This window comes from Salvia miltiorrhiza, chromosome 7 (assembly GCF_028751815.1).
Source record: "Salvia miltiorrhiza cultivar Shanhuang (shh) chromosome 7, IMPLAD_Smil_shh, whole genome shotgun sequence".
Classification (NCBI taxonomy): Eukaryota; Viridiplantae; Streptophyta; class Magnoliopsida; order Lamiales; family Lamiaceae; genus Salvia; species Salvia miltiorrhiza.
This window is the reverse complement of record NC_080393.1, coordinates 23836382-23860838: the sequence shown is the minus strand read 5'-3', so window position 1 is coordinate 23860838 and position 24457 is coordinate 23836382. Positions and strand designations below refer to the sequence as shown.

At 36.8% G+C, this 24457-nt stretch overlaps 2 protein-coding genes and 2 long non-coding RNA genes across 4 annotated transcripts; 1 reads left to right on the top strand and 3 right to left on the bottom strand.

The window, feature by feature from the left end:
* Window positions 1-56: 56 nt before the first annotated feature.
* Window positions 57-826, bottom strand: LOC130993595 (uncharacterized). The gene has a single exon (XM_057918529.1). It carries the CDS (start codon window positions 637-639, stop codon window positions 79-81), a length of 561 nt encoding a protein of 186 aa, XP_057774512.1. The 5' UTR covers window positions 640-826; the 3' UTR covers window positions 57-78.
* Window positions 827-4143: 3317 nt separating this feature from the next.
* LOC130993593 (uncharacterized) lies at window positions 4144-6247 on the bottom strand. The gene is made up of 3 exons (XR_009091719.1): window positions 5941-6247; window positions 4973-5056; window positions 4144-4369 (listed from the first exon to the last, which is right to left on the bottom strand). It is a non-coding gene; the product is annotated as an uncharacterized LOC130993593 (long non-coding RNA).
* A 7324-nt stretch (window positions 6248-13571) lies between these two features.
* On the bottom strand, window positions 13572-15653 carry LOC130993592 (uncharacterized). Its single transcript, XR_009091718.1, has 3 exons — window positions 15347-15653; window positions 14378-14461; window positions 13572-13774 (listed from the first exon to the last, which is right to left on the bottom strand). It is a non-coding gene; the product is annotated as an uncharacterized LOC130993592 (long non-coding RNA).
* A 4312-nt stretch (window positions 15654-19965) lies between these two features.
* LOC130993591 (uncharacterized) lies at window positions 19966-21328 on the top strand. The gene is made up of 2 exons (XM_057918526.1): window positions 19966-20578; window positions 20674-21328. Exons 1-2 carry the CDS (start codon window positions 20252-20254, stop codon window positions 21073-21075), a joined length of 729 nt encoding a protein of 242 aa, XP_057774509.1. The 5' UTR covers window positions 19966-20251; the 3' UTR covers window positions 21076-21328.
* The last annotated feature ends 3129 nt before the right edge of the window (window positions 21329-24457 follow it).

Sequence of the window (24457 nt, the reverse complement as noted above, 5' to 3'; positions counted from 1 at the left end):
AAAGCAAGTTTTGTAACAATTTAAGCAAGAAATGAAAAAATGCAAGAAGAGCAAAGTATCGAACTTGTTGAAATCAATTCAATCCTCAAAAAATGCATCATCAGACTGTGGCCATACACTGGTCTTTTCTTTCTCGTATTTTACATAAATGGCGGAAACAGCCGCCACGAAATAAACCTGAATGAAAATAATGGAAGGAGTGTGATAGTTAATGACGCCCTGACCCGTCGCTAGCTCCACCAGAAACAGAGCCGTTAATCCCAGAATCGCAATCCGGCCATTGACCCGCTCCGAATACGGGCTGAACCCGAATTCCACATTCAGCCCTTCCGACTTTGGCTCTTTCAACGCCACCGGCGGCAGGAACACGCTCGACCCGGAACCGGATCCCGACCCGGTCTTCTTCCCCTTCCGGCTCTTCCGCACCTCCGCCTTCTTGCCGGATCCGCTGCGGTACCGGAGGCGGACTTGCGAGAGGCGGTTCTCGAAGCTGTCCTCCTGCTCAGAGGAGGCGGGCTCGGATGAGGAGGGTTCTTCTGGGGCGGCGCGGGGAGGCGCGGCGAGTTTGAGTGGATGGTGCGGTCGTGGTGAAGATGGGAATGTTATTGTTTGGAGAGTTGAAGGTGGTAGAGTCGCCATTGCTGCTTGATTTCTTATTCTGCTTCTCGCCCTTTCTTTTCTTTTTTAAGTTTGGATTTGTTTTTCTGAGGCTGAGGCCTGAGGGGATACCAACATTTTGTGGTAAATATCGCAGCCGTCCCCGTAATATTGTATATTTCCTTAATCGCCTCAGTTGTTTCTTAAATTAAAAATTCGATCCCAATTTTGCCCCAACTAATTGAGTTGTGTTATAGATATATACTCCTTCCCTAGTTTTAAATTTTAATAGGCAAAATATCATAATTCTTAAGTTATACTCCTTCTGTCTCATTATTAGTGGCACTATATCTCTTTTTGGGTCATTCTATATTTACACGGTCTGTTTTCCTTTTGAGTTAAAACTAGTTTATTACCCATCGAAATTCGACGAAAATTAATTATTATATATAAAATTTGATAATTATACAATCTGCAGATTATGAACTTCGTTTATATACTCGTATTTGTTTTAAACTCAATGAAAAATAATTTTATTATTCATTCTCATTCTAAGTTCATAATAGTAATATCCGCTAATTATTCAAATATGCTTAAATTTATTAAATATCTAAATAATCAAATACAAGTTGTTATGATAATTAGTTATCTATCTCAATAAAAGTTCATAACATTTCAAAATAAATATTAACAATAAATAATAAAAGATTAATAAATAAAGTTTCACGTACGCATGTAGATAATCTTTTATTTAGATTCTACAATTAGTAAAGTTTTCCGCAAAAAATAAACGTGGATTCCTGAACATCTATATGTGTGTGTTAACAATAAATAGTATGAATAATAAAAGCTATATAATTTGTGCACTCATTTAAAACTTACACAGTATATTTTTACTCTTGCCAAACCCGATTCAAAAGTAATTTTAATTATTCGCCCGTCCAAACTGACAAACATATGAAAGAGAGTAACTTTCTTTCCAAACATATATAATATCATCTATTAATTATCCGAACACATTTAAATTTTATAAAATATCTAAATAAATAATACTCCTAGTTATTGATTATCTAACTAAATAAAAACTTACAATCATTTATGTTTGTTTATGGACATTACAAAGTATACATTCAAAGTGTTTTTACTACCAGTTTCCGTCAAAACACGTATAGCAATATCCGCTAATTTTTCTCAAACTCGTTTACGTCTATAAATATCTAAAAAGTCAAATATAAGTTGTTACAATAATTGATTATCTGTCTTATTGAAAATCAAAACATTACAAAGTAAAAATTAATAATACCTAAATAATAAAAGTGGCTGATACTTTTCTCTACAATTAATAACTATAATTAATAACCTCACAATTCAAAAGTGGCCGGTACCTTTCTCTACTCAACACACTATCAAATAAACATTTCTTAAAACTCGTGTTATCCAATTTCATAAATTAGAAAATTATATAATTTACGAAACATGTTTAGAATTTATATACTCGTACAGTCGTACTCATATCATATCTGATTAAAAAATAATTTTATTGTTTGTCCTCCTGATACTCGCTTACTACCTGAAGTCGTTTAAATTTATAAATATCTAAATAATGAAATATAAATTGTTACAATAATTAATTATCATATCAATAAAAATTTGACATTAAAAAATAAATATTAATATTAAACAACACAAAAAATTAAAATGGATAAATTACGCTCTTTGTCATCTTCTAGGAAACCATTATGTAGCATGATTCCTTATAATTGTCTTTCAGGTTCACCTTTCTAAAATCATTGTAACACGTTGTGCCTCTGACGTGATTCAATAGCATCTTAAGTTGATACATTTTCTTATTTGACGAAGGAACATGAAAGATGATTTTTATGAAAAAATCTTTTTCTCGCTTTGTCCATTTAACTGCCTAATTTAAATTTGATCTATTTTTGAATTGCTATTGTAATCACAATTATAAAATTAAAAAGTTAATATGACGATTTAAAGTCATATAATAAACAAAAAAGTATAGAAAAAAATAAAAAAATGTACAATATTAATATAATGATTTTTAGATATTTAATGGTTTTTAGATATGAAAATTGATTAAAAGTTTAGAAAAAATAAGAATGCATGAGAATTGAGGAAAATTAGAATGGAGTGATTATATGTGTTGGTAGAGTGGTACGCGCGTAAAATATACATATCTAGAAATAGAAGGTGAAATAAATAAAATTAATTATACACATTTTTATAGAAAAAAATATAAGAATAGTTAATTTATCAAAGGATTCTTCTTCTGATAGGACTTATCTATATTTGAGTCAATTTCTTATTTGGTAAAAATTGTGATAACAATCATAAATTATTTAATCCAAATTTATAAGTTTGAAGTTATAAAAATAAAAAATCTAAAAATTAAAATAACATAATACATGAAAGTGAAATTTTATAACATTGCTACCAAATTAACCTAATAAAATCTTCCCATAACCAGTGCTACCAAATTAGTTATTAGTAAAAAAATGTGATGGATCGAATTTTAAAATAATATCCAAATTAATTATTGAAAAAATCATTACTACCAAATTAACCAAATTAAATATTCCTATAACCACGTTCAAATTAATTATTAAAAAATACAATAAATCAAATTTTAAGGGGTGGCGTTGATTAGATACACGAATCATTGGAATTTATCTTGTAATTTTAGATATTCATGATTTTTAGAGATGTAAATTGATTAAAAATTTAGAAAAAATAAGAATGAATGAGAATTGAGGAAAATTAGAATGGAGTGATTATACGACGCCACCCAGGATAGGATTTATTTTACTTATATATATATATATATATATATATATATATATATATATATATATATATATATAGATTAGAGCCTAATTAGAAGGTTAATTGTGACGCCCCAATTTTCTTATTAAATAAAAAGAAGTACTTTGAATAAAAATAATAAGATTTCAATACTTAAATAACTAAAACTCAAATCCAACTGAGAAATGTAAATAAACATCATAAACTGAGTCTTTATTCCAATTGAAAATAAAACATTATTCTTCTTTTATCTTGACCATCACTCGCCCTGCCTCTCATCGCCCGAGTCATCTCCTGAAAAAGATATTGTTTTGGGGTGAGTACAATAAACTCAGTGGGGTGCATTTATCCATATTATAAGAATCACAACAAAATATAAGTGCAATGAAAACTGTCTGCTCTTTCATATTGCCCGAAAGCAATAACTTTCTGTCTCTTAGCCCGAAGGCTATATAACTTTCTGTCTCATATAGCCCGTAGGCTATAACTTTCTGTTTCATATAACCCGTAGGCTATAACTTTCTGTCTCATATAGCCCGTAGGCTATAACTTTCTGTGTCACAGCCCGCCCTAACTAAGGATAGTTAAGCCGAGTGATCTACGACTAGGGATGGGGTTAAAGAAGAAGGGGAAGAAAAGGGGCGTCATTTATAGCCGTAAAACTTACTCATCTTAATAAAACTCATCATTTTTATTCATGAATACTCAATTGAAAATAGTCTATGAAAGACAGCATAAAACTTAATTAATATCATTAATCAAGTTATACATCATATGAAACCATTCTCTTAAGACTCAAAGTATGACATAACATACTATAACATCAACAACATCTTGCAGCGGAAAGTAGCTAGACATATGTATGAAGACATATTCTAGACAGGTTAACTATTTATTAACAACCCTGGAGACTCCGCTCATTGCAGCACCATCATCACATCAGCTCAACCTGCACATTTAGAAAACATATGCAGGGCTGAGTACAAAAGCACTCAGTGGGCACGTATGCCTAGGTATAAAAATACATGCTTCAAAACTGTAAATTGTCATGCCATCATAAACAGTACAGCAAGGGAGTTTTTCGCTAAAAAGGCCCAAGCTTACTAAGTTCATTTGTGATTCTTAAAGTTCGTCTGCAGACTAAGTTCTCTTGTAATCTATCATATCTGGAACTGTGTGCCGGAGAGGTGGCCACCTCTCACGGTCACTTGACCGGCCAACCCGCTAGATGACTCACGGTCACTGGTGTACACTAGCCCTGGCAGGATAGCTATCAACTGCTCAGGACCCGAATTCGATTGCATCATTGGCAAAGCCAAAGCAGATAGATATCATACTAAAATTTAAACATTTTATGGCAAGACAATACTTGAAATAACTTTAACTCAAATATTTTGTAACGAAATAACTTGCTCAAATGTAACATTAAACTCATTTGATAGATATATATAAAACTGAAATTAACAGTTAAATCATCTCATGCATTCATTCGTATAAGAGGCCTACGACACGCAGGGGATCTCTATATACGTATAGTAAAAGTAATGCCCACCTGATTGCAGTGTTTTGCTACTTAAGACAACGATTCTCTTTCCTTAGCGCGATAGGTTACTCAGACGCTTTTGTTTATTTGAACCTTTGATAACACGAAAACATGTGTTCGAGTGAATAATAGAAAAGCTAACAACAAATGCAGTGAATCACTTATTCACTCATTTCTCTAACTACCCATATTTCCTTAAACGACTATATCTAACTCATATACAATCGTTCTTCCTTTATCAAAATACTTCATGTACCTTTGAGGATGTAGGAAATTCCATTTTATTCATTTATTTATCTATTATAAATAAAGAATAATTCTATAAACATAAAACGTTTTCCTTTTCCCCATTTAATAATGCCAATCTCCAATATATATACATACACATCAATAGCTCATTTATAAACTAAAAGTGATATTTTATCAACAATAAAACTTAAAATCCTTAATAGGAATTATTTTGAATCATTTCCATCTCAACAAAACTGTATAGATTCAACTTCAACTAATAAACTGCTTTTACTCCGAACTCGTATGGAGTCGAATTTTATTTCAATAGAAACCTCTTTGAGTCTAGTTTAATTGAAAAAAAAGTGTGTTGAAAAACTCCAAGTAGTTTAAGAGATATAGCGATTTTCCCATCGCCTACCAGATTCGGCAGTTTCTGCCAACTGAAAGTCCAGATCTTTGAAAAATAGCAAACGTTTCCGGAATGACCCCAAATTTTATATGCAGATAGATAACGCATATAAATTTATACCATAAAAATTTGAGAGCTAAATATCAACATATGGTTACTGAAATAGTTAACTTAATCATCTGCCTCACGACAGTTTCAACAGATACGGGCAGTAGACTTCTCAAATTTTAAAAGGGTAGTAAACGAAGTTCAAATAACATGAAACTTTGTACAAATATTCACCACACTCCCATCTATACCCCAGAAATTTCACATAATATAATAGAAACGGGAATACCTTGAATAGGTGTATGGTATTAGTCTCTGCAGATTTTATATATGGCATAGATTAGAAGCCAATTGTGAAGAAGAATTGAATGAGATGAATAATCTTCACTCTATTACTTTATAAAACTTGCTGCAGAGGTGGGAATGGGTGAGTTGAGATAGTGGAATAGGTTTTAAAGAAGCAAAATTCTATTTGGAGATTGACTTTAGAGGTGAAGAAAATTGTGAAGTAGTAGGTGAAGAAAATTGTGAACGTATTGGTGAAGAAAATTGTGAACGTATTGGTGAAGAAAATTGTGAAGTAGTAGGTGAAGAAAATTGTGAAGTAGTAGGTGAAGAAAATTGTGAACGTATTGGTGAAGAAAATTGTGAACGTATTGGTGAAGAAAATTGTGAAGTAGTAGGTGAAGAAAATTGTGAACGTATTGGTGATTGGTTTAATAGAAGAATGAGAGGGATGTGGATGAATGAGAACCATATGTGCTTAATCTCATATAAACACATTAAGATATATAAGCCTAATTCTCATTGAAGCATAAAATTCACTTGAGCTTGCCTCTAACATAAATTAAATTACTCATGGGCTTAAGTAAACAATCGATAAAAGATTCATATTTAACACTTCAGTGTTAAATTCTCCACAATAAATTAATGGACTCAAAATATATTTTGAGTGCATCATCTATTGAAAATAAAAAAAATAAATCATCACATATATAAATTATCAAATTCATATAAGTTCGTATTTTATTAATGGATGCTGATCCCTAATTACCATAATCAATCCTTAAATCAGTAATTTAAAAGTATATAATCCTTAATAAAAAGTCGGGTCATTACATACTATCCCCCTTAAAAGAAATTTCGTCCCGAAATTTGTACCGCAGAAAACAACTCTGAGTACTTCACTTTCTTGTTAGACCGTAGTCTATTCTTGACCATGTTATATTCATAGGTCCCTTACTATCGGTATCGACTTAGTCCTTAGTACCTGAACTTCCCGATCTAAGATAGATTTGGATCTTCCTTCGTGACTCAAATATTGACTAATAACAATGTTGTTCTTATGGATCATATGTTTTGAATCGTAAACATTTTTCTCTAATTGCGACACATGGGATACATTACGCACATTCTCAAAGCTTAGCGCTAACGCCAAACAGTAAGTTATTGGGCCTATCCTTTCTACAATCTCGTATGAGCCTATAAAACGGGGTTTAGGTTTACCCTTCACATTGAGTCCAATGATTTCTCTTGATGGAGAAACTTTTATGGAAATTATCTCTCCACTTTCACATCATAGGTCAATTTGTCATTTGTCAACATATGACTCTGTCAATCATGGCCCCTATTTTATTCACTATCAAATTTTGACGGATGATTTCAATCATCTAGTCATTTCATCCCAACAAAGTGGTGATCTATATTTTCTCACGTGTAACGCCTCATTTGCCAACCTATCGATAGTCGATTGATAACTGGTATTATATCTCTCACAATGAGTGGCAAAAACATGTTCTCAGCTTTCACCCCGGTTTAGCTCAGTCGTCCTTAACATACCTTATTAGTAATTTCTATGTCATTTAAGCGGAACTATAACGACTAATATCTCTAAAGTATTCCTAAAGCAACTTAAACAGTTTGTAAGGAGACCCACCATTTCGAGCATGTAAGCAGTTAGCTTAAAATGCCGTTATAAACTTTTATTCATTCATTGAAGGAATCTCGAGTCATGTGGGCATTGACTACCCCCTTTCGTGACAACCTTTGCTTAAGTCTTAAGGATTCGAAAAATCAATCTCGACAAATCCATTAGTTCGTTAAGGGTTCGGTTTGTCCCAAACACGATTTTAAGCTAGACTTTATGAGCTCAAATACTCAAAGTAACAATATGATATGTTATAAAACCTTCACTTGCTAGCACGCAAGACATATCTCAACAAATGAGGTTACATCTCGTTTCATTCCTCCTAACTAGAATTTTTTTTCTAGATCTTAATACATCTTAGTACTTCCTGGTGATAGTATAAGGGTGTCGTGGCTTTATCTTATTCTTAAGTTCATTGTCATGGAGATGCATATCTTCCCTTCAAAGAAGATAGCATTATTTGATTCCTCGTGGTAATTCTTGAAACTTCTTATCCTTATTCTTACTCTTAACTTCTCATCCTTCCTTCGTGCTCCTACCACAATTTTCCTCAAGCTGGGTGGTTTAATCACTTCTATCATCATCTTATCACATCTTAGACGAGGCCTTCCGGCTCACTGTAACATCTACTACATTGGTCTTGTCCATGTGATGGTTAATACCAAAATCATAATCTTTTTCGGGTTCAACCCATCCTCTTTGTCTCATCAGCTACTACAAATTCCTTATCAGGTTTTAGAATTTCTAGCACTACAATTCAAAATCATCAAAACTCTTTATCAGTAAACTATCATTTATACTCGACACCAATTGTTCGAGTGTCAGATACCAACATTTATGTGCGTTATTCATAACTCTCACACTCACTCCATTTAGACACATAATCGATATCAAACTCAAATAATAATTTATATCTTAACAATTTATCATGCTCATAGTTCTCGATTAAATCTCGGACTTTGTAATTAAATACTAAATTCCAACTATAATTAATTAACATGCTTCTCTAATTTATTTACCTCATTTAAACTAATAAATCTAATCCATGCTAATTTCTCATACTTAGCCATTTTATATGCATTTCTCATGTAATTCAAAAAGCTCAATAACTTACTAATCATGCTCATCTCATAAATACTCAAATAATTCATATAGTCTTACTAACATAGCATTAACTCATATGCACTGCTAGTTCACTTACATGACTTCACATACTCCACATATCTCAACTTAATAAATCATCGAATAGTTAGAAAATTTGTATTTAATGGAAATAAATTCCAAAAATTTAAATACAAATATTTTTAACTAAACACATTGGCATGCTCAAAATAACTCAATTAAAATCGAGCATCGCTCGTCTCTGGCCTTATGACTCACGGCCTTCATCAAATCTGAACCTTGGTGTTTAAATTAATCTAAGTAAATTATACGTGCAATATTTAATAAATATAAACACATATATAAACTCAAATCATTCAATATGTTCCAGAAAATGCCACTTTCTTGAGCAAAACTCACACCTACTGATTTGGCATAAATTCGTTCACCCAATAGTACTTTTGTACATGGTCCCTAAATGTTCCTTATGTTCATCTTCATTCTTGGAGTCACTAAGACGAACTTATCCAGGTGAAGGTAGAATACTCTATCAATGATGCCCATGAATATATCTGGGCATTTGTTAGCCTGAATGGCACAACTACAAACTTGTAGTGGTCATAACCCGTTCTAAAAGTTGTCTTGGGTGATGACATCCGATCCTCAATCGATCTTGGAAAACACATTTGCACCTTTGAGTTGGTCAAACAATTCATCTACCCTCACTAAAGGATATTTATTCTTGAGTATTAATTTGTTCCACGCTCTATTATCTGTGCGCCTTTTTAAAGTACCATACTTCTTCATAACATACAAAATATGCGCTCCTGATGGGAATGCACTAGACATGATTAAACTTAGGTCTAGTCGTTTTCTGCAATTGGATCTCTAGGTTCTCCAACTCCCTTGGAGTAATCTTGTTCGATGCTTTTGATACACGTGTCGATCCTGGTACTAGGTCGATGGTAAATTCTACTTATCTATTGGGTGGCAGTCTTGGTAAGTTCTCCGGATAATCATAATGAAATTCACGTATAACTTCTACGTCCTCAGCTGTCCTTTCTGTGCTAGCTCATCCGTTTAGGTATACAAGGAAAACTTGGTAATGTTTCTTATTTATCACCTTCATGGCTTGTATGTATGAAATAACTGATATTCTCTCCTTATACTTATCTCTTGAAAACTTAATGCGTCTATTCTTGAAGGTTTGAAGGAGATTTCTCATTTAATGCATAAATCGTAGCATATAATTCTCAGCTAACCAGTCCATTCCTAGGGTTACATCTACGTTCTATATTGGTATAACATCAAGTTATTCGCTACCACCTTAAGTGATCTTACATTCAATTACAGGTTCATATAACTACGCGTTACTACCGTTATCCCTTCTACGGGTGAAAAGTTTTTTTTTTTTTTTTTCATGTCTTGACCACTTTGTTCAGTTTGAATTTGTGTCGGTTGATCCCCGAGCATAACTACCTTGGCGTCTAGAGTTTTGTTGAGTAATTCAAAGTACGTAAACTCACCGTGGTTGGCGAATGCCATTCTTATCTCATACTTTAGGCCAGGTCGAAACTTCTTCAGCATCTATTCATCGATGTCCACCTATTGTGGGGCATAACGGATATGTCGCAGCAAATCTGGTCGTACTTGGTCATAGACATCTTGTTTTGCTTGAGGTTGAACATTTTCGTTTCTTTCCACTTATCGCAGATATAAAAAAAATATGTAATATGTGTCCGTCTTATAGTCTTACTAAGACAAGTTTGCTAACATTCTTGAGTCATTGCTTTTCTTTTGGCCTCCCACCAAAATCTGTAGATCTAGTCAACTGGAATGCAACATATGAAGTCGTTCTGGTGCGGTACAAAGAAAATCAAAGATTCTCTTCATCGTCTTAATCTAGAGTTTACCCTCAACTGGATTCTTAGTTTCATTGATAAAACAATCTTTACTCGAGAAAAAGTTCATCCATCTTTCGTGATGGTTCATTTCTGTCCCCACCTCGTTTCTAGCTTCTCATCTACCAGACATTCTATTTTTAACAAAAAAAAAAAACGATCATCAATACATTCCTTTTCTCATATCACATGTGTAACATTTTTTCCATGATTCCATCGTGAAATCAGCATAGACAAAATAACTCAAGTCCTTATTCTCAACCTTACGGTTTGTACTATAAATTGTTAACAAAAGGAGTGGTCGATAATAATCAGAGGAGAAATACTAATCTCAACTAATTTAGACACAACTGAAAGTCAATTAACCATGCTATAGTTTGGGTGACTTACTAAGTCAATATACTAACACTTCTTAGTCGTATACCTCAAAAGAATCTACTAGAACAACTCAAAAGTTGCAAAGGCTCAAATCTCGAATGATATAAAGTGCTGCAGAAAATTTGTTCAAGAGACTCAAATAAATAACCAGAGGGTAGAAAGGAGTAACTACCAAGTCGAACAAAATGACCTAGAGTGAGAACCCATCTGATTTTTTTTTTTTTTTTTTTTAAACTGAAGTTGAAATACAGGGGTTTATAAACCCAAAAGACGTCTACTGAGATTTGGATCATGTGGACTGGCCAGGTCCAACATAATCACTTCCCAGTTACACGGGAAACATCATCCCGAACTTGGTAATTCTGGGTCTTCTAAATTCTCATCATACTATACATAACAAAACTTAAGTTCACACCAGCAAGCTAAAAGCTTAAACTCAGGGTCCTATGTTCTAGACTCTTGTTTCGAAAGTTCAATATTTTTTTGACTCTCCTCTCATGTTGCGGTGGTGGTGGCAGAGAATTATCCCGCCTATCTTTCACATCACACTCTTGATGACATCTTTGAGGCATTTTTGAAATCACAAAAGGAAAACTCAACTCGACCAACGCTCTAAGCATCCTCAAAACTCAAGTTCAATTTACTAACTCAACTTTAAGGAAACCCTCACGGTCACCTTAACATTCATCTGTAAGGCAATAAGCACTCACGAAATGCTAACAAAAAGACCACTCTGGTCAACCTAATATATCCATCAGTAGAATGCCTCTTTTTAGAGGACTTACATAAAGGGGTTATATAAACCCTACAAAACCATAGTATCTATCGTAATGTCCCTTCTAAACCGACACCATTAATAGTACTATGTCTCGGTCTGGACCTCTTACAGTAATTGCTACCAGTTAACTCATCTAGTTGCTACTTTAGCACACTAGGAACATCCATCTATTTAACATCAGTAGGGTACTATATTCGCATGCTTATCTATCATCATGTCAAAATCTCAAGTACCAGTATCTCCTAAGTAAGTTATATACATCGCAATGTAATTGCAACTAATCAAAAACGAGGGTGTACCGCGCATACTCTCAAGATCATCCTTAGCTCTAGCCTACATCGACTTCTCTTCTCATCCTCATCAACTCTAGCCCTCCTCGGCTACTTCTCATACTCATTATCGTTTATCATTTTATCATCTTTGGTAACTGATACTCAAGGATCGACTCGATATCTACTACACTCTTCTAGAGTCCCTGGTAGAAAACAAGCATCCGGTCAGTAGATCCGCATAGAAAATCTGGGTATCTGTAACAAATCCCATCTCCTGTGGGTCCAATGCTCAAGACGACATGTCCCATCATATTGAGTGGCTTTCTTCCTTGCTCAATCCTACCACTCGATTGGTAGCACGGGGACTAGGTGCACGATGCCATCCAGTCTAGTAACAACCATAAGGCTTTCATCCTTTCATAGTCTATGAACATGTGTTTGAAAATCTGCTAGGGTATCTCTGTACCACATACTGTACGCCTCGTCCTCGTATCCGATCTTTCCTGAGTTCGATCTCACAACAGTCCACTTTCGTGCAGTGCCAACAGTCCTGGCCAACCTATAAGGAGAACTTAAAGGTGACTCTAGGAACTAACTCTACTTGGCTCCATCAACAAAAATAAACAAAATATAACTTAGCAAAACTCCTATTAAGTAGTACTGTTATCTTAAAACTCAAGCTCAAAACATCTAAATTCTCATCTCGTCCCGTCTTTACTTAGTAGGGAATCTCTCTAAACAATGATATTAGATCCCTTAATCTAAATCATCGTGACTCAGTAAGACAACTCAACAATTCTCTCTCAAAGCCATCTCCAAAGACTATGGCTCATGATACCTCCTCAAGTACCATTAAGGTTGCGTGAGCAAAACTCGCGTCACAAAATAACTCAACATATCGTACAATATCTCATTGCAGCATGCTAATAACTCATCATTAATCATGCTATTATACTCAAGCTCATAACTCAAACTCATAACTCAAACCAACAAGTACTTAAAGCAATTGCTAATTCTCTCAAGCTTTAGCTCTAAGTTCTCATTTCATCCTTCTACTTAGTAAAAAAAAAAAAATCTCTCTTAACAATGACATTAGATTCCTTCATCTAAATCATCGTGACTTATCACAACTGCTCAAACAATTCTCATCACAAAACATCTCAAATACATCACATCATAACTCATCATATAACCTCAACATCATGCTCTTCAAAATTTAACGTCAAATAAACTTTGAAATTTTACATACCTCGTTGAGCCTGGTGTGATGGTGCGCTGAGCTCACGGTTGTTAATAACTATTAGTCTAGCGACTCATTCTAGACTAAACTCAAGACTTCTAATTCAGAGCTTTCCTTCGCTCTGATACCACTTTGTCACAGCCCGCCCTAACTAAGGATAGTTAAGCCGAGTGATCTACGACTAGGGATGGGGTTAAAGAAGAAGGGGAAGAAAAGGGGCGTCATTTATAGCCGTAAAACTTACTCATCTTAATAAAACTCATCATTTTTATTCATGAATACTCAATTGAAAATAGTCTATGAAAGACAACATAAAACTTAATTAATATCATTAATCAAGTTATACATCATATGAAACCATTCTCTTAAGACTCAAAGTATGACATAACATACTATAACATCAACAACATCTTGCAGCGGAAAGTAGCTAGACATATGTATGAAGACATATTCTAGACAGGTTAACTATTTATTAACAACCCTGGAGACTCCGCTCATTGCAGCACCATCATCACATCAGCTCAACCTGCACATTTAGAAAACATATGCAGGGCTGAGTACAAAAGCACTCAGTGGGCACGTATGCCTAGGTATAAAAATACATGCTTCAAAACTGTAAATTGTCATGCCATCATAAACAGTACAGCAAGGGAGTTTTTCGCTAAAAAGGCCCAAGCTTACTAAGTTCATTTGTGATTCTTAAAGTTCGTCTGCAGACTAAGTTCTCTTGTAATCTATCATATCTGGAACTGTGTGCCGGAGAAGTGGCCACCTCTCACGGTCACTTGACCGGCCAACCCGCTAGATGACTCACGGTCACTGGTGTACACTAGCCCTGGCAGGATAGCTATCAACTGCTCAGGACCCGAATTCGATTGCATCATTGGCAAAGCCAAAGCAGATAGATATCATACTAAAATTTAAACATTTTATGGCAAGACAATACTTGAAATAACTTTAACTCAAATATTTTGTAACGAAATAACTTGCTCAAATGTAACATTAAACTCATTTGATAGATATATATAAAACTGAAATTAACAGTTAAATCATCTCATGCATTCATTCGTATAAGAGGCCTACGACACGCAGGGGATCTCTATATACGTATAGTAAAAGTAATGCCCACCTGATTGCAGTGTTTTGCTACTTAAGACAACGATTCTCTTTCCTTAGCGCGATAGGTTACTCAGACGCTTTTGTTTATTTGAACCTTTGATAACACGAAAACATGTGTTCGAGTGAATAATAGAAAAGCTAACAACAAATGCAGTGAATCACTTATTCACTCATTTCTCTAACTACCCATATTTCCTTAAACGACTATATCTAACTCATATACAATCGTTCTTCCTTTATCAAAATACTTCATGTACCTTTGAGGATGTAGGAAATTCCATTTTATTCATTTATTTATCTATTATAAATAAAGAATAATTCTATAAACATAAAACGTTTTCCTTTTCCCCATTTAATAATGCCAATCTCCAATATATATACATACACATCAATAGCTCATTTATAAACTAAAAGTGATATTTTATCAACAATAAAACTTTAAAATCCTTAATAGGAATTATTTTGAATCATTTCCATCTCAACAAAACTGTATAGATTCAACTTCAACTAATAAACTGCTTTTACTCCGAACTCGTATGGAGTCGAATTTTATTTCAATAGAAACCTCTTTGAGTCTAGTTTAATTGAAAAAAAAGTGTGTTGAAAAACTCCAAGTAGTTTAAGAGATATAGCGATTTTCCCATCGCCTACCAGATTCGGCAGTTTCTGCCAACTGAAAGTCCAGATCTTTGAAAAATAGCAAACGTTTCCGGAATGACCCCAAATTTTATATGCAGATAGATAACGCATATAAATTTATACCATAAAAATTTGAGAGCTAAATATCAACATATGGTTACTGAAATAGTTAACTTAATCATCTGCCTCACGACAGTTTCAACAGATACGGGCAGTAGACTTCTCAAATTTTAAAAGGGTAGTAAACGAAGTTCAAATAACATGAAACTTTGTACAAATATTCACCACACTCCCATCTATACCCCAGAAATTTCACATAATATAATAGAAACGGGAATACCTTGAATAGGTGTATGGTATTAGTCTCTGCAGATTTTATATATGGCATAGATTAGAAGCCAATTGTGAAGAAGAATTGAATGAGATGAATAATCTTCACTCTATTACTTTATAAAACTTGCTGCAGAGGTGGGAATGGGTGAGTTGAGATAGTGGAATAGGTTTTAAAGAAGCAAAATTCTATTTGGAGATTGACTTTAGAGGTGAAGAAAATTGTGAAGTAGTAGGTGAAGAAAATTGTGAACGTATTGGTGAAGAAAATTGTGAACGTATTGGTGAAGAAAATTGTGAAGTAGTAGGTGAAGAAAATTGTGAAGTAGTAGGTGAAGAAAATTGTGAACGTATTGGTGAAGAAAATTGTGAACGTATTGGTGAAGAAAATTGTGAAGTAGTAGGTGAAGAAAATTGTGAACGTATTGGTGATTGGTTTAATAGAAGAATGAGAGGGATGTGGATGAATGAGAACCATATGTGCTTAATCTCATATAAACACATTAAGATATATAAGCCTAATTCTCATTGAAGCATAAAATTCACTTGAGCTTGCCTCTAACATAAATTAAATTACTCATGGGCTTAAGTAAACAATCGATAAAAGATTCATATTTAACACTTCAGTGTTAAATTCTCCACAATAAATTAATGGACTCAAAATATATTTTGAGTGCATCATCTATTGAAAATAAAAAAAATAAATCATCACATATATAAATTATCAAATTCATATAAGTTCGTATTTTATTAATGGATGCTGATCCCTAATTACCATAATCAATCCTTAAATCAGTAATTTAAAAGTATATAATCCTTAATAAAAAGTCGGGTCATTACATTCTGTCTCATATAACCCGTAGGCTATAACTTTCTGTCTCATATAACCCGTAGGTTATAACTTTCTGTCTCATAGCCCGAAGGCTCTGTCTACTTCTCACACATATAAATTGAGTAAAACGTATAATAAGGATAAATGTTAAATGCAACGTTATAACCCCACCTTAATCTTCTCTTTGTCACGTGTGAAGTAATTAAAGATTAAGTCTTGCGCGCCTCGCCTAAAATGAATTATAAAATCATAATTGTTGGGGATGGATCCAACAACCACGAAATTGGAAGTCAGGTACGTCCGGATCGGCGGGCACTAGCAACCTGAGAACCACAAACACGTTAGAGCCCTTCTAGGAACACCGGTGGGGGTGTCGATGGAAGGGTCTCCGACGCTCAAGTCAGTTCAACAATAAAAGATATTTAACGGAATTCGTAAAAATAATAATAAAACGTAAAATTAATGAAATGATAGAGTAAGGTTGAAGTAGTCGGTCCGGTTGGTCGGACTAGTCAGCCTGACAGGTCAGGGTTGTTCTGAACTTCAGACCGTGAGAGCGTGGAAGCGGATTAATTGAGCAAGAAAGCAAATCGTGTAGAGTATCAATGCAGGTAGCAGTGATTAGAGTATGAATGATTGGATGGGTCGTCTGACCTAGTCGGGTTGTATATATACTAGTCCCTTGGCGGCTAGGGTTGCTTCTCATCTTAAGTTCCACCCTAACTGCTCCGAAATTTTAGGAGAAGATCTCCCACGATGCCTATTTTCTTTTCCTCTTCACCAAGTAGCAGCCCTTTCTAGGGTTTGACATGACGAACCTGTATGTCTATGGGCCTAAATTTGGACTTTCGATATGGATCGAATCTGACCCATCCGATTGGATCATCTAGTTGGGCCGAATAAATTCATTTGGGCCTGATACGAATTTTGCCCAATACAGTTTGTCCCCCAATCTCTAATTGGATTATTTTCGATTAGAGATTTGTTTGATGAAAATCCAGCGTGACCTTTGTCAAAAATTTATTAGATAAGGTAATTTAAAATATTTCGGACGCTATTAGAGCTACTAGAATGGACCAACATAATTGGGCCCGTGCTTTCGATAATCCAAGGCGAGATCAGAAAATAAATGTATAAAATAAGTCATTGCTCAATTTAATTGGTCTTAAGCGAAAATTATGAGCAAATAAGGTTAAGTGATTAATCAAATCAAACTTTTCGTTCACATCACATATATAACATATTGGGGACCCATGATGAAAATAATAATCACCTTAAACAATTTATAGCTCAACATAATGAGTTGGGCGGTGGATTATTCATGAATATGTAGCACTATTTTTTTTTTTTTGTTCGGTGTATATATATATATATATATATATATATATATATATATATATATATATATATATTTGGGAGCCCATAACTAAATCAGGAAGCACCTTTTAAATTTGATGAGAGAGAAATGCACCACAAATAAATAAATAATGTGAATATCACAAAATTAACATTTGCTGGCAATTTCACTAACCTGTCATTCGAGATTGCTTTCTTATTTCATTTCACAGAGTAGGCTTTAGTACTTTTTCAAGCTACAGTTGGCGAGTCTGACACATTGCTCTACATACGAAAATTTTATTTTCTTTGCATGTAATCTTTGATAGAGTAGGATAGGATAGGTTGGGTTTCTTTGCATTAAACTTAACGTTGTATGCCTGCACATGAAAGCTTACTCTATTTTTTTTTTTTTTTTTTTTTTTGTAATCTTGGATTTGCCATCGGGTATTGTAGTGTAGGGTAGACGTGAGAGCTAGTTGGCAGCTAAACAAAAGCCACAAGTGGTTGGATGGGTTGGATAATTGGGAAAGCTGATATTAGAAGCAAGATAGTCTGTAACTAATGTGTATCTATCGGCTTGAGGTTTATTTCTCAATATACATGTAGGGTTGTGTTTGCCTCAAATGCAATGTGTCGGTAGGATGGGTAGATAGAGTTTGCTCCATTCTACATCAGATTTATTTTGTATTGTCAGGTTGGGTGGAGTTAACTTGACGGGTTGGCTGAATTTTGAAGGGTGTATCTTGTTGCTTTGATATTGAAGTGTTAGGTACATAGAGTAAAATAAGCTAGAACTGCATTGTCGGATTGGATGAACACTTATAACGTGTAGGGTATACTTCACTCATGCTTTCAAATAAAATTTTCCATACGTAGAGTTAGTCAAGTTATTGGGAGTTTTATTATGCCCGGTTGTTTGATCATCGAGGTGAAGCTTTCGTTGGCTTATTTGTAGGTTTCAACGAGACGAACCCGAGGCGACGTCGAATACATCAACAATGAGAGTGACGTGTATGTGCAACCTTGCAAGCTCGTGCATGTTGGGGTAAGCTCAATCTAATAAGCTTTGTGGTGAGAATTTAAACTATTTAAAGTTCATTTCCCATTTGACACGCTTTATTTTCGTTGGATTTTTGGAGGACTTGAAGAGCTTGTAGATTCTAGAGTGAAGATTTTTGGAGGAGAGTTCCAAGAGGTTGGTTTTCTTTCACTTACTTTGAATGTTCTTGAGGTTCTTTGAATATTCTTCGTATTTTCGTTAAGTTTTTATGAGCATGCCGTTTTCATATTTTTGTCGTATTTTGCTTTGACTCAGCTTGATTCGTCGTTTATTGTTTATAGCTTTGATTATATATGTTGAATGTTTATGACCTAGCCTCCGTCGGGTTGGATATTGGTTACATTATTTGTTTTGTTGCTACAACTTTTTGTATTTGTCCGTTTGGTTGGATTGAATTGTAGTTTGATATGTGCTTGTGGATAGTTGGCTTGGATGTGACTGTTAGTTTGTCATGCTTGTTCGATGAGTTGCGTCTTGGCTATAATATGTGCTTATTTGTTGTTGCTTGGTTGGTCGGTCGGTAGCCGTGGGGCTCTTTTAAACTCAAACTTGCTGCTTTATAGGATGTCTGATATGTCTTACCGAAGTGGGGACCACACGGGTTCGTCGGGTAGTTCCGTTAGGATATTTGGTGATGGAGAGAGCGCGATGTGTCTTGCCATTACGGGAAATGTGGTTGGGTCAAGTTGGGCTAAGTTGCCTGCTAAAAAATCCGGAGTCGGGTTTGGGGTGAATAGTTTTGGTCCCATTGTGGGTTCCCAAAAGATAGATGGCACTCTTCCAAAAAGCAATCGTGCTTCTAAGATAAATTCTGAGGATCAATTGCGTTGGATCCGTTGGGCTTATAGTATCCCAGAGTGGGCAAGTTTGCATGCTCCCGATACATCACTTCGCCCCAATTGGGATGTTGAGGGTATGGTCTGTATGTACGAGCTTCCCTTCATTTTGGGTCTTCGCCTTCCACTCCCCCGTCTGGTGGTTGAGCTTTGTAACTACTATCGAATTTCTCCGAGTCAACTAATGCCTAATACTTGGAGGATCCCACTGGCCGCGGAACTGTTTGCGGAACGGAAGGTTTTGACATCAATATATTTGATGTATTGTATGCTTACCAGCTGAGTGAGGCCCATATAGATAAGGGTCGTTGCCAGTTTAACTCCCGCTCTGATGCCCCACTGCTTATTACTAACCTTCCGGAGGATCCTACAAGATGGAAGGAAAAATATTTTTTTATCAGTGTCGAGGCTTTAGGGGTTCAAGACGGTTACAAAGTTCCGTCTGCTTGGTCCAAGCCGCGTGAGTATTTTGGTTTATTTGTTGTTATGAAGTGTGTTGTTATAAAATTGTTATCTAATAAGGCATCATTTCTCTAATATGCAGGTCGGATCAACAGGAGTCTTCCAGTTATATGCGGGTTACCGGAAAGGGCACAAAGGTTTTATTCATTCCCGGAGGGAGATCGTGACTGGCGGGTGATCTTGTCGGAGGACAATCTTAGGGGTTCTTCTTTGTGGTGTGAGATTCCTATTCGTACCGAAGGTATTGTTCATCCACCTAGTCGTGCTCGATTTCGTATTGCTCTATTAGCTAGAGCTTTGGAAATTCTAAGGCAAGGTCGTGAAGTGGAAGGTTTTCCATTATTATTTGAATTGACCCCTGCTGAGCGCGTATTTGTAGACCAAGCGATGGCAGACCTTCCATTCTACAAACCAAAAGGCAGTCGGGCTGCGTATGAGCGCATCCAACAGAAGAAAAAGAAAGTTATGGTTAGCTCAAGTGAGGAACCGACGACTGATCTCTTGGACGCGGTGTCTCTACCCTCACTTGTCGGGAGGGGCAAGCGATCCGCTTCATCCGTCGTCTCTGATCAGTCTGGTGGCTCAACCATTATGAAGTTCCCTGTGGATGCTGCTGCTTATACGCCTTGTGCTCCGCTGCTTGAGGATCGTGCTCGGTTGGATGCTGCTGGCTATGACTCGGCTATGGAGGCTATCGTTTCCCATTCATTTTTGGTAGGGTTATGTTGCTTCTTCTTCTTTGTGTCGTTCATTTTCTTTTTTGTTCAAATTGTAACAACTTATCGTGTTGATTGTTCTATGTCTTGTAGGGTACACGGGGTATCCTTTACTTGGGAGACAAGGTGAAGGAGCTTGAGAAACAACTGACGAAACTTCGTGCCGAGCAGGTCGACTGTAGGAAGGAGAATCGTGATTTGAAGAAGTGCAAGGTCGAATTGGACAATGTGATTAAGGGCTTGCGGGAACAAATGGCATCCCATGAGCAAGATGCTAGGAAGCTTCATGAAGCACTTGAGAATTTGGAGGCTGTCAGTGCTCGGGTGAGGGATCTTGAGTCTGAGATCGTACAGTTGAGGAGTATGATGGAGGATGTTGGGTTAGAGGCAGAGGTCTTGACTCGCGGTGAGATTTATCAAGAGTTTCGTGATGGTAAGTCGGGTGAGTGGGATATAGATAGGTGTATCCTTGAGATGGAGAATCTGTTGCAATAAAGGGCTGAGAAGGCTGTTGCTATCCAGGCCCAGGCGGCTGCCGAGGCTAATGAGTTAGCCGATACTCTTGGTCGATTGGATGCCGAGGATGCTGCCGGCGTTTCCCATGGTTCCACTGATTCCTGATTGGTGTTTTATCTTTATCGTTATGTAGACTTGCTCAAACTTGATATGTTTGGTTGTATTTGGTTTTTTCAAGATTATCTGTACGGATTTCTATGTTGATTTGTCCCCCAGTTTGGGTCTTAGTTGATTTGGAGACTAGACTCAAATTTAGTGTTGTCGTTGTATTGTTGAATTTTTTGGCATAGCTGACCAGTTGGAGGGTTTGAACCCTTAAATGTTATGAAGTTGTGATATTTGATATTGAGTTGATTTTCCTAAGTATTGATCATATTGTGAAGTTGTTTGTAACTTATGGAAGCATGTGGGTGTATGGTTGATAGGATGGATCTTGTCCAATCATATATTCAACATGCTGAAGATGGCAGTTGTGAAAGGGTAGGGGTTGAGGGGGGGTGGGGGTTGCGCTCCTTGGAGCTGCCTACATACCCTTTAAAGGGATCAAGCCCAAATGTAGTTCTGACCTGCATGGAAAGGTCAGTAGTTGTATAGTAGGTTGAGTGAGTCTCGTGAGACCTTTAAGAAAATAGAAGTATAGTAGAAGTGTAGAGTTCAAGTGTGATACTGTTTGAGATGGATAGCGTTCCAGCTATTGTTGATGTCACGTCCGTCTGTCGTTTGTAGTTTGTATGCTCCATGCCCAACCACTTTAGTGATCAGATATGGTCCCTCCCAATTTGGGCCTAGTTTGCCTGCTCTTGTCTCCTTGGTGTTCTGGAACACCTTTCGTAACACCCAGTCGCCGGGTTTGAACATGCGGGTACAGATGTGTTTGTTGTAATGTCGGGCAATACTTTGTTGATACGAGGCTAGTCGCATGTTTGCTCTGTTCCGTTTCTCATCGATGAAGTCTAATTCGTGGCACATAGCCTCTTGGTTTTCATCCTCCGTTGTCAGTTCGTATCTGGCGGTGGGCACTTCGCTTTCAGTTGGAATTATTGCCTCCATTCCATAAGCAAGAGAGAATGGCGTTTCTCCTGTTGATGATCTTGTAGTTGTTCGGTAAGACCAGAGCATGCCAGGTAGCTCATCTGCCCATCTTCCCTTGGCTTTTTCTAGTCGTTTCTTCAGGATGCTCATGATGGTCTTGTTGGAAGACTCTGCTTGTCCGTTTGCTTGGGGATACCTTGGTGTTGAAAAATTGAGCTTTATATTCCAGAACTTGCAAAAATCTTGGAAGTCTGCACTGATAAATTGGGATCCGTTATCCGTGACAATTTATTTGGGCACCCCGTATCGGCAGATCACATTCTTCCATATGAATCCCTTGACTTCTTTATCACGGACTTAGTGGAAAGAGTCCGCTTCAATCCATTTGCTGAAGTAATCGGTTACAGCTAACATATACACCTTCTGTCCTGGTTCAACAGGTAACTTGCCCACGATGTCCATCCCCCATTTCATGAATGGCCATGGTGATGTGATAGCAGTCATGGGCTCCGGGGGCAGGTGTGACACTTGGGCGAATCGTTGGCATCTATCACACTTTCTAGCATGGCCAGCTGCATCTGTTTTCATAGTGGGCCAGTAATATCCACTTGTTAATGCACGATGTGCAAGACTTCTCCCACCCGAGTGGTTTCCACACTCACCTTCATGTAACTCGGACAATATGTATCTTGCTTCTGCAGGGTTAATGCATTTCAAATATGGACCGGAAAATGATCGTTTGTATAGTTTACCTCGAATGATGGAGAATCGAGCTGCTTGAGCTTTAAGGCGACGCGCTTCATTCCTATCATCTAGTAGTGCATCATTCTCCAAGTATTCTATTATTGGGGTCATCCAGGTCCGTTCTGTTGATACTTCATTGACCTGTTCATTCGTCTCCTCCTTTTGAATTGCTGGCCATTGAAGACAAGTGATCGTTATGGTTTTAGGTTTTGCGGTCTGGATCGCTGATCCGAGGTTGGCTAAAGCATCAGCATGACCATTGTCCCCCCTTGGCACTTGGTTTATGATGAACTCTTCAAAGCTTGATTGAAGCTCCTTCGTTTTGCCCAAGTAGGCCAACATCTTAGCGTCCTTGGCTTGAAAAGTACCCTGCATTTGGTTAACTACAAGTTGGGAGTCACTGAATATTTTAATGCGTTTTACCCCCATTTCCTTAGCTAATCCGAGTCCGGCTAGCATGGCTTCGTACTCTGCTTCGTTGTTGGTCGCCTTGAATTCACAGCGGATGGACTGTTCTATCACGTCTCCTAGTGGTGAGATGAGTACCAGACCTAGTCCACTTCCTCGCATATTACTTGACCCGTCCACATATAGTTTCCAAGTTCCAGCTTGGTCGGGTTGTTCGGTCATGCAACAGATTTCCTTGTCAGCCTGCAAGGTAAGGTTAGGTGTAAAATCAACTAAAAAATCTGCTAATACCTGGGACTTAAGAGCGGTACGTGGCTTGAATGTAATGTCGTATTCGCTCAACTCCACTGCCCACTTCGCCAACCGACCCGACAACTCAGGTTTGTGGAGTATGGCCTTCAGAGGGTATGTGGTGGCGACTATGATTGGGTGGCATTGGAAATATGGGCGCAACTTCCTTGCTGTGTGAACCAACGCAAGGGCTAGCTTTTCTAATTGACCGTATCGGGTCTCCGCATCGAGCAGAGATTTGCTCACATAGTAGATGGGTGACTGCTTTCCGTCTTCTTCCCTGACCAACACGGCGCTGACGGCCGTATCGGATACGGCAAGATAAACCAACAATGCTTCGTGGTCTTTTGGTTTTGCGAGTAAGGGCGGGTTGGTCAGGTACTGCTTGAGTTGTTTTAGTGATTCCTCGCATTCTTCTGTCCACTCAAATGTTTTTGATCTCCTTAAGGTGTTGAAAAATGAGTGACATCTTTCGGATGACCTTGAAATGAAACGACTTAGAGCGGCTATCCTTCCCGTTAGCTTCTAAACATCTTTAACGCATGTGGGGGATTGGATACTTAAGATGGCATCAATTTGGGCTGGGTTTGCCTCTATACCCCGTAGGGTGACCATGTAACCTAAAAATTTTCCTGCATTGACACCAAAAGAGCATTTAGTAGGGTTAAGCTTCATATTGTATTTTCTAAGAATTTCAAATGTCTCCCTCAGGTGGTCTATGTGGTCCCTCGCATGGATGGACTTGACCAACATATCGTCGATGTAGACTTCCACTGTTTGTCCCAACAGATTCGCAAACATCCGGTTGACTAGGCGTTGGTAGGTAGCTCCAGCATTCTTAAGTCCGAATGGCATATACTTGTAACACCACAACCCTATGTTGGTC